The sequence below is a fragment of the Necator americanus genome, chromosome X (genome assembly GCF_031761385.1).
Source record: "Necator americanus strain Aroian chromosome X, whole genome shotgun sequence".
NCBI classification, from domain to species: domain Eukaryota; kingdom Metazoa; phylum Nematoda; class Chromadorea; order Rhabditida; family Ancylostomatidae; genus Necator; species Necator americanus.
The window spans coordinates 27,427,489-27,437,801 of record NC_087376.1 but is presented as its reverse complement, the minus strand read 5'-3'; the positions used below and the strand labels follow the sequence as shown (position 1 = coordinate 27,437,801).

Here is a 10,313-nt window from a genome sequence, read left to right as displayed (position 1 = left end):
AAAACGTGCCTACCATTGTTTTTCAGATGACTTTGAACGTAAAATTTCAATTACAAATTTGACATACTGCAATTATTTTATCTATACCAACTATCAAGGTGTATTAATGGGAATACTCGAAACGTTCCAGAATCTAGAATATCTATGCAACTGATGTTGGTCAAATATTGATTGCCTTTATCACTCATATCGAATGCCACCTTTGTGGTTGGACCTATTCTCACCGTCACTACCGAATTGCTCAAATGTTTACACTTTCATCCTTATGACACTAATCACTATTACAAACATCCTCCTTGTATTGTCTCTGCACTGCACAAATAGACAGCTAGTAGTTATAACAGACTGCTGTCAACTGAGCACTTATTGAATTTGTCCTGATGATTGCTTATTATTTCTTACTACTATTGTCATTGAGGGCTTTCCTTTCTGAAAGATTCTTGGAACATTCATTTTTGCATTATGAAATTTCACTGAATCATTTCATCAATCCTACGACTTTTCTTTTCTCTGTTTTCTAAATACTATTCTCTTTCAGTTTCTCAGTATTCGACATCATACTCATGCAGCTAATAAATTTTATGTAAAATTTAGAAGGTGGTCGCTGCTCCTTTCTTTTAACACTCATTTGTTTGATCTATAGCTTGCATGGCAAAAAAAATGATTGAAATATGATTAAAGCGTTAGATATTGTACTGGAGAGAGAATGATGCGTTGATTTTCTAAAGTTCAAAGCCCTTATTTCTAACGTAACTCTAAGCTAAGGAAGGTCACTCCTATTCGAAGGGAAACATAAATACTGAATCACTGTTGGGCATTTCATAGATTACACTTCAACAAAAACTGATATTCGACCTAAGAAAAGTTGCTATTCAGCATATCCTCTAATGCTTTTAGTGATAAACTAAAAAAATGATCAAATCTAGGACTCATCTTCCTAGGGTGGATGTAAGTGGTGGCAATAATCACTCTCGATCAGTTGGAAGACATGTAGAAATAAATATCTGGCTTCACTATAAAGGTTCCAAGCCACGTTTTATAGAGAATTCCACCTATTCGAGCAAAAAAAAGGAAAAAAAAACAGGTTGCGATCCGCGAAGATTTCTACCATCTCATCTATTCTGTGCAGATGTCTAGAGATGTATCCCATGATATCTCTCACTACGAAAAACTGAGTTATACCAGATGGGAAGAAATGTTCCTTAAATACGATACAAGACATATAGACGGATCTTATGTGTTACAACGTCTTCACAACAAGAAGTTGCTCTGCAACAAATACCACTTCCCCACCCCAGCATGCTTTCACTGTTTCTGCGAATACAGAAACAGAAGCACCAAATTAGAGACAATAGAGCTATAAAGTTCAAACGTTTGACTTGATTTATTGGTTAAGTACGAAGACAAAATCCTTGCGACACTTAGTATTATTCGGTATGCAAATGCAAAAACAGGAAGAACCAAATTGTTTCGACCACATATGCAGATAATAAGGACGAATTCAGAAGGGAAAACATGCGCAATTGAAAAAAAAACGCGGCATGGAATCTGCGCCAGCACATGAACTCATTGTGCGCCTACGTGTGCTGCTGGCACATGTCCGGTGAGTACGAGCAAGGATCCACGCGACTGCATCAGATGACACGGTTGCTTTGCCCCAAACTGCAACCATAATACCCGATTGTAACAGAAGTAGCAGAAGAGGGGGTAAAATGTACTCGATGTATCAATCGTGGCCCTAAGACCTAAGCATTAGCCCTACAGGATCTGTGATTTGTAAGCTAAATCTACTAAGAGAAAAAGAAAATAAGTAAGAGGATCGAGAAATGAGAGCGCCACTGAGTGCCCCTCCCCACTACATTTTCCCCCAGAAATTTTTTCCCAGGTTCCCCCATTTTTTCATGCATTCCTGCCCTGACTAGTAGTGGTATGTTGAATAAAAATCCAAATAAAATGAGAAGCAGTTGAAGAGCTAACGGAAGCGATGAGCTTAGAAGTGGAAAGAGATCCTTGGGGACGATTTAAAACCTACTTAGGGTTCCAAAACACCTTGTGGATTAGAAATCCAGTGATTGAGAAGGTGGGGTTCTCTTCGTGCTGAGCATATGTGTGTCCTTTCCGTTTACGCAACAATTCCAGTCATTATACCTCTGGCTATCGCGGCATCTTTGCTCCGCAAATTTCCACATTGCGATCTTCGCGTCTGCTTTGTAATGTTTTGCTGTTTGCGATTCCCACTCAGCTACTTCTATCGGCCAACGCAGCCGCGCTGCTTCGGACGCGATACGGCAGCATACAGAATGACAACGCTGGTAAAGAATGTACACATGCAGAAAGTGCACCTTCGCAGAAGAATACAGAATAACACCATACTGCGACATCCATGAGTGGAGAAATCGCAGTTGGATCCACATGTGTGTCCTTGCGGTCAGCTGCTGACAGCTGGAAATATATCCTTCCAAAAATATAATTGCCTCTTTTCTGATTAGACTTATCGAAATCAGTGTTAACTGACTGCAATACAGCAATGATTCGCCAAACAAAGGTCGATTGCTACTATTGTAAATGGCATATTTTTATTATGCAAAAGTATCCTGACCTTTGACCACTACATCTTCCTGGACCTAACACATTCTGTTGATCTTTTCTTGAGAATTGTTTTCGGCTCAGTCGCATTTTACGCGCAGTGTTTTCTAGTGCCCAGAGTAAAGTAATGGTAGGTGATCCATAATCACATCAAAATATTGTCTGCTCTGAATGTGTTCCACCGAGTGACCGCAACGTATCTCCCGTGAAGCAGCCTCCCTCGCTAGCTCACTCACACACCCTCTCTCTTCCTTTTTTGCTCCAGTCGATATCCTATTGCACTTAGCTCGTAGAAAACCTTCGATGTCGATCATATCTACTCTCTTGATCCTGATTCGAAAATGTTCTCGATGAATCCTTTCTGTTCTCTTTGTTGTCATGGATGTAACGAACATTGAACAAGTTAATAATGGCTCAATCGCTTTTTGTTGTCAACCCCTGAGTAGTGGCAGACTCTGTCAATCGATATAAACCTACACCTCAATAATTTACAGAATTTAGAACTTAGTACATCGTGAAAGCTGACTATAACCGACGAGATGCGAATATACCAACCACTATTTCGAATAAGATCGTTTAGAAAATGGTGGACGGACTCCTAATATTTGCATGCATAGAGAAATATTGAGGTGTAGATGATGTAGTGAACAGAATGACACATAAGTAGTCCTCACTACTACAACATATCCGAAGAAATTTAAGGTAATGGGCGGAGTTTCTGCGCCACATTGCCAACACTTCACAGCCGCCAATTTCAAAACGCGCACGCTATGACTTGACGTTCCTTACCCACTCTTTTATATTCATTTCCACCTCCAGTTTATAGTGATTTTTCAAATTTGTTTGGATTTACTACGAAAGGAGTCCGTTAGTTGCGTCAAATCATATGCTAGGATTTCTTGTAAATCTTATAAATTTTATGTCTCCGCAACTCTGGCTTACTTTTGGAAATCCATGTATATCCAGGTGATGTGAACAATCTATATTTTACTCTTCAAAAGTTCTCTCACTCACTTACATAGATTTCCTGGATATTACTTGAGCCTTACTACCTTAGCCTTCGCTTACTTGAGCCCTCGAAAGTACATATTAGCTCGAACTGTTACGACTTCATCAAAGCTTGCCTAGTTTCGCGTGCACTTTACAGACTGGAAATGTAATAGAATAAGTCTTTTGGGTCGTTCATTATTTTGATTGCTTAGCAAAATCCTCAAGAAAGCCATCTTTTCCATGCAGAATTGTTATTTATTACTGTTTACGCATTATTGGATGGGTTGAGAAACCATCCCGAAGAACTAGGAAAAAGTCGTATCGATTCCTTGCGAAGATATCAGCTGATGAAGTGTAAATACAAGAGAAAACAACAATGTAGATAGGTATTCAGAAGAGTTGAAAAGGGGACGTCCAAAAGGAGTGAAGAAAATGAGGGCAAACAGTTGATGTCGTATAAATTCAAAATAACAACCAATAACACATGATTCACAACGCAATCGATACCAAAAAGTCGCGTAAAATTGAGTGAGGGAATTCTAGAAACTCATCGACTGATCAAAGTCTAAATATCGGCTTCGAAATGAAAGCTTCGCGATTTTACGTGGTTTTTCTAGCGCTTTCGTCCTACCACGCAAACTGGCATGTCGTTGGACATACCCCGTTAAAGCGGAGTAATCAAATGAGTGCAGGACTCATCATAGAATCGATTGTCATATGCTTCCGGCATATGTGCTGGACGTGTTGTTTGCTTCAATGGTTTTAATCTGTTTTGTGTTTCTTGGGAAGTTGTCGAATATTATCCAAAGTCGACTTGTGATTTTTGATATTTAACGTTTTAACTCGTTTGAGGACGTTGAAAAGCATGCTCATAGAACATGAGCAAACTATTAAAAGTCCACACTGAGTGGTTAGACTCCATTGGTTATTCGCCATATGTGTGGCTTCGAGGGGATTGGCATCAACCTCTACATTTGTTATCGAAATTGCTTGCTGTCCAGCTGAAGGAAAGGTAATATTAATTTCCACGCATTTATTTCCTTTTATTCCTACATAAAAGTCTTTCAGAAGGCCCCCAAACTCTGGTGATGATGTTGCGTTCAAAATTGGATTTAACGCGGTTTGTTCTGAATAGTTCTGAATTCAAATTGTATACCATATAGCTTTTTACGATAATCCGTCAAGTTCAGATGCTTCAACTCGCCGAGGAAACATTGGGGATTCCTTGTCTTATTACGGAAAAAGATCTGATGATCAAATATCCTAATATTATGCTTGCGATGCTTGTCTATCTCATCTGTGTCAAGCATTCCGTGGATTCTATTGAACCAAGTGTGTTCTTCTATGTTTTGAATATTCTTCCGTTCAGTAAAATCGCAATAGCTCCCTACCCACAACATGTATTGTTCTATGGTTGGACCGCTCGGTACCTGTTCCTCGTTTTTTTAATAGCCACATGACCGGATTGGGATATAAGCGTCACCTTCCAGTTTATGGTTTTTACTGTGGTTCCTGATGTTGCAAACTGTGGTTAATCTCGCACGCATTTTAGAGGTCCATTTCTATGATCATTTGAGATTGTTTGCATGCATAATTCATTATATGATAGCTGTGGTGGAGTGTTTGATGAACGAGCTCAAGTATAACAATAACTTTATGTCTGATTGCAGCTCACTTCGGTTACATTTTTGCAGAGACACTGCGTAATGTTGTAGCTCCGAAACTAGTTTTCGAAGCCAGAAATGGTGGTGATGCTCAATTTCCGAGATGTGCCTCATGCCACGAGCATGTGTTTATTGTTGAACGGGTCAGCTTCTCATCCTCTTTTCCATATTACGTTGTGTGATTTTTTCCCTCTTTAAGGTCATCGTCGAGGCCGTAGTTTGGCACCGACAATGTTTCAAATGTGTTGAATGCAATGCTATGATGAGAACGGGAGGATTTAAAAAGGGCAGAAAGGGGTATGAGTGCGTTAGTCATGCCGTTCGACGTATTTTAGATTCATCAGAGTAGGTTTATAAAGACACCGTTTTTGTATCTTATATCCCCGCAACAACAAAAAAAATTACCCAGGGAAAAAAAGAGTTCTCGGCCGAAAATTGCTCCTCCCGCCGTGCCGCAAGCAAATCCTCCAAATGCTGAGATGAACAACAAGAAAGATGTGAATTCGGGACCACCTCCAATTTCGCCTAAGCCCAAGTTGATTGTTGAAAGTAAATCTAAGCCCACTCCACCTCCTAAGCCTATGGGATTGTCTCCTAAGGACTCGAAATCGTCTGTTGTTAGGAAAGACGTCAAGGTACTAGTAGCCTCGTCTTTTCTTAAAGTTTATCGAAGTTTTGAGTTTAAGACTGCATTGGCTTCGCATGAGTACGAGGACATATCCGTTTGCTCGGAGAATTCCGGAGATTCTGGAATAGTGGTGAGGACCCAGAATCTTTTTGTCGACACAGATTCGGAAGGCTATCAGTTCGTTTCGGTAGAGTTTCTTTTCCAAAATTTTCTGACTAGTGTTTGTCATTTTCAATTTAAAGTGGTGGGAACTAAATACTTAGTTTATGTTTTGCAAAATTTTTTTCCTAGCATTACCTATGATTAAAAGTATCAAATTGAGTGCATTTTGCGCCGCATTGGTGACCTAAGATAAGCTCAGTTCGATACTAATGAATTCAGTTGTTTTCGCATTCTTCTTATGTTGTTTTTGTGTAAATAATAGAAATCCTAAGAATGGATGCCTCGCTTGTGTCATGCTAGTAAATTTCTGGCATATATACATCAGTTTGATTCCGTTGAACACTAGATATTGATTTCGAAGAGAACATCCCCTGATAAGTAAGTTGACAGTACATTTTTGATGTATCATTGGTGTTAGATTTTTTTTTCGAAGTTATTCAACATACCTTTCCGCATTACTCAGTCGTCAAGCTATTTTATCTGGCCTTTTTTTTAACAATAAATGTTGTGGTATGTTTATGCTGCATACATCTAAAAAGTTTTTTTTGTTCTTTTTAGCACACATCTACAACGCCATTGCTTTCTTTACCATCGGATGATCAGAATACACCTGGTAATTTAGCAGGAGTTTTTTAAAATTTTCTTATGTTTTTTAATTAAATCATTTAGTGGCTCCACCTCGTCCAAAGCGTGCTTCTCTATTGCTAAGTGCAGGAACAACACCAGCTCGTTCTTTAAATTTGTCGAGGTCCTTTTACACTTTTCGGAATTCATTTTTAAATCATAGATCCTTGTACATATTAGTTGCGGTTCTCGTGGACTGTACTTAAAGAGATTTTTTTTTGGTTTAAGCGCTTCGACTCCAGCAACAAAATGCACTTCAGTTCCTTATTGTTCGAGTTCCACTAAGCTAATTGAAGTAAGTTTTGTCCACATTTGCAAGAACAACATTTCTATAATTCTTGCTTCTGAAGTAATACGTTCTGTTTTATAGTCGGACTCTCGATCAAATTCGTCCAGTTTTCTTGTTGAGGATTATCCAGATGATTTGTGCCCTTTCGGAGAAACTGACGACGATGTAGTCTTTTTGTTGCTCATTTTTTGATGGAAAAGAACATTATGGATGAGAGAACAACAAAATAATTTCAGAGTGAATACGATGAGTCGAAAAATCCTTTCGCTGATAGTGATGATGAGAGCAATATATCTGTTGCTATCCCTGCACCAAGGACGTGGGTGTTTAGATTTAAAAATTCAAATATGTATTGGAGCATTCTCTCTTTTCTTATTTTCTTGAGCTCTTTTCTTATTTTCTTGAACACTATTTGAAGGTTTTCATCCTTTTTGAGTATGATTTTTGTTTTCTTCTGCACGTTTCACGATGCATACAATCATCGGAGGATTTTGGACACAATTAACGCAAGAGCTTACTAATATGAATCCTAAATTTTGTTTGGAGTCGCGTTAAAGGGGCTTTCAATTCATATTTCGTCTCTGTTCACTGTTTAAGGGGATTTTTAATCTCTCGCTTGCAGGTGCAGGCGATTAAACCTAGTATTTTCAATTAGTTCCTAATATTAGGCATTTCTTAAGATTATTAATATTCCTTAACGTGCTTGTTTTTATTTTATTTATTTTGCTTATTTTTTTGCACTTCACTTTTGATATCTCTACTCTATTATTTCGCTTTAAGAAGTGTTAGAATTACACTGTTATCCGGCACTCTTAGTGAAAGAAGCATTGGAGGGAAATCGCTACTCGAAAATTGGTGTTTCAACACAAAATCACACTTTTCAAATTGGCTTTCTCTTCTCACCAGAATGATTGACATAATATGTGATTAGCACAATCTACCAACCTCCATGGGATTCACTATTTCGATTTACTCCTTTCCAATGTATACTTTTTTCGTTTTACCCCTATCAATATTGATTTTCCTAGGAGATTTTTTTGTCAGTTATTTCTGATAGTTAAGCTGCAACACTTCCTACTTTGATGTGGTGACACACAAAAATTTTTAAAATTTTGTGGTTGTCTTTTACCGAATGATTTGGAACTGATTTTCAGAGTAACTCCGTCCTCTCTACCCGGAGAGTCAGATCGACCGAAATGCACCCCTCCGCCACCACCATTGTTGTCCATCAGCCCTGAAGAGGTGGTACTTTCTGTACAAACTCTTTTTCACAAACATTATTTTCCACTCCAGAATAAAAGGAAATCATTCATTGGCGACGAGAAATTCCGTACATTGAAGATTTCCAGAAAATCTGTTCGCGCTCCTGTTCCACCAACTGTTAGCAGGAGAAAGGTGTGTTTCCATTTCTATACTAATAGATTACTTAGCCGAAGTAAGGAATAGCTACTATTATAAATGACCTTTTCGTCCTTCATTTGATATTTTTGAACTTTTTAATTTTTTCTCCAAAAGGAAATTAGGAAATGCGAATGTTTTGTGTTGAGATCACAGTGTAAAAATATGGCTTGACAGTAGTAGTCATTCAGTGTATTAATGAACGTTCATCCCTCAAAAAGGGGCACTTTGGATATATCCTGTCTTTCGAGCCTTCACTCCGTTTTGTGAACGTCTTTCTCATGAACAACTGGAAGCATTGGTTTGAAATTACATAACTTGTTGTTATTCTATGAAGAGCAGAGACTTTGCATGGCGTTGTTTTTCTGGGATTATTTATCCCTTTAATTTATGAATGAACTTCAGTCTAACGCACAAACAATTGATGAGTGAGGTATCAATTTATAGAAACGTTTTCTCGTGAATTTATACAAGAAAAGAACTTTATTCGATTAATTTATTATTTATTAATTATTATGTTATTATATTATTACTGATTTATTATTAGTAATTTATTTCTTTCAAATTTACAGATTATGTTCACGAACCACAAAAATTTGGGAGATACTACTGAGATTGAGAAGAAACTTGAAACGCTGGATGACGACTTGGCGAAAATAGTGCGAGAAGGAAAACAACTAGAAGTGGAAATGCTGTTCTTAATCACCCAAAGTAAGCTATATTATAGCCGGGTCAAAACGACATGAATAACAAGTGTAGTTGCGGTGCATTTGCGTACGTGCTCGAAACGGCGCGGTTGAGGGAGCAGTAGTGGTGGGACCGTGGCGCCTGTAACGATGGATGGGTGGTTCCAGCAAGGGTTTCACCACGCTCCTGTCCGCTATGCTCCACCGAAGCGCCTCGAGAGATGCCGCGTACTCAATTGCGTACGTATTCAGGTTCTTCTACCGCTTGGTGACTACATCGATGAAGTTGCACTTGTCTTCTTTCTTTTTAGATCCTAGTGGTTGGCTCAAGATGCCGAGGACTGAAGAGTTTATCAAGGTAATGTGCCAGTATTTGGATGCGTTGAGAGAAAGCAGTTTTCTACAGTACATGTAAGAATAAATTGCACATATTTTTGTTTCTTAAAGGCATTCGATTTTTAACTTCCAATACTTTTTTGAATAATAGAACACATTTTGCTTCTTCAGGTGGCGGGAAGCGTTTCTTAATGAAATCCATTCGGAAACGGAATATTATCTCCGATGTATAGTTGAGAAAGGAGCTCAAGATGGTGATTGTGTTACTGCCACTCTTTCTGCAGAGTGGCTTTAAGGCACAAATTTATTTCTCCATTGTAATAATCAATTTAAGACGATTCGATAGAGCGCGAAAAGCAGCTCACAAATCTTCTGATATTTATTATCGATGAGAAAGCGAAGTTATCCGAAGAAAACATCGAGGATCTTCCTCCAGGTATATTCGTCACCATTTCTACATCTTAGTATATTAAACTTCTTAATTTTTTTAAACGCATCATTTATAATGTCTTTTGTCTTTGTCTTTAAGATGTCTTTAAAATGTCATCATTTTAATTTTTTTTTGTCTTTTGGCGTTTTAACGCAGTGTTTTGTTCTAGATTCTTCTGTGGTCAAGAAACGGGAGTTGAAGAAGCGCAAGCTCAAACTGCGCATCAAACTCCTGTCGAAAAAGAAATAGTTACCGTTGGTAGATGCAATTTCTTCTTCGAAAAAAAAAAGAAAACCAATTGCATAGTATAAGCTGTAGTGCCTTTCATTGGAAGCGCTTGTATCCTTTATTATTTCTAGTCTTTATTAGATTGAGTTGAAATTACTTCACGCTTATAGACCCGGTTGATTTATATGGTATAGAATGGTCTTTGCGAATAATTCTAGAGGTACTTTTTTTCGTTTAGTAGAAATTTGGATTTGTAAGTGTTAGTGGGACTTGAGTTAAAAGAGCACTTCTT

At 38.1% G+C, this 10,313-nt stretch overlaps 1 protein-coding gene across 2 annotated transcripts; it reads left to right on the top strand.

Moving 5' to 3' along the window:
• Positions 1 to 4,454: 4,454 nt before the first annotated feature.
• Positions 4,455 to 10,042, top strand: RB195_025686 (uncharacterized protein; the record flags this gene model as incomplete). Of its 2 annotated transcripts, none has more annotated exons than XM_064213933.1 (19): positions 4,455 to 4,588; positions 4,645 to 4,696; positions 4,767 to 4,908; positions 5,271 to 5,383; positions 5,440 to 5,585; positions 5,650 to 5,875; positions 5,927 to 5,998; positions 6,589 to 6,643; positions 6,700 to 6,778; positions 6,883 to 6,949; positions 7,025 to 7,108; positions 7,180 to 7,262; positions 8,098 to 8,185; positions 8,237 to 8,338; positions 8,914 to 9,052; positions 9,339 to 9,438; positions 9,535 to 9,617; positions 9,698 to 9,799; positions 9,963 to 10,042. In XM_064213933.1, 19 exons carry the CDS (start codon positions 4,455 to 4,457, stop codon positions 10,040 to 10,042), a joined length of 1,947 nt encoding a protein of 648 aa, XP_064069814.1. The 2 variants fall into 2 exon arrangements, with proteins under 2 accessions (XP_064069814.1, XP_064069815.1); XM_064213934.1 differs by having other exon boundaries at positions 5,927 to 6,055.
• Between the last annotated feature and the right edge of the window lie 271 nt (positions 10,043 to 10,313).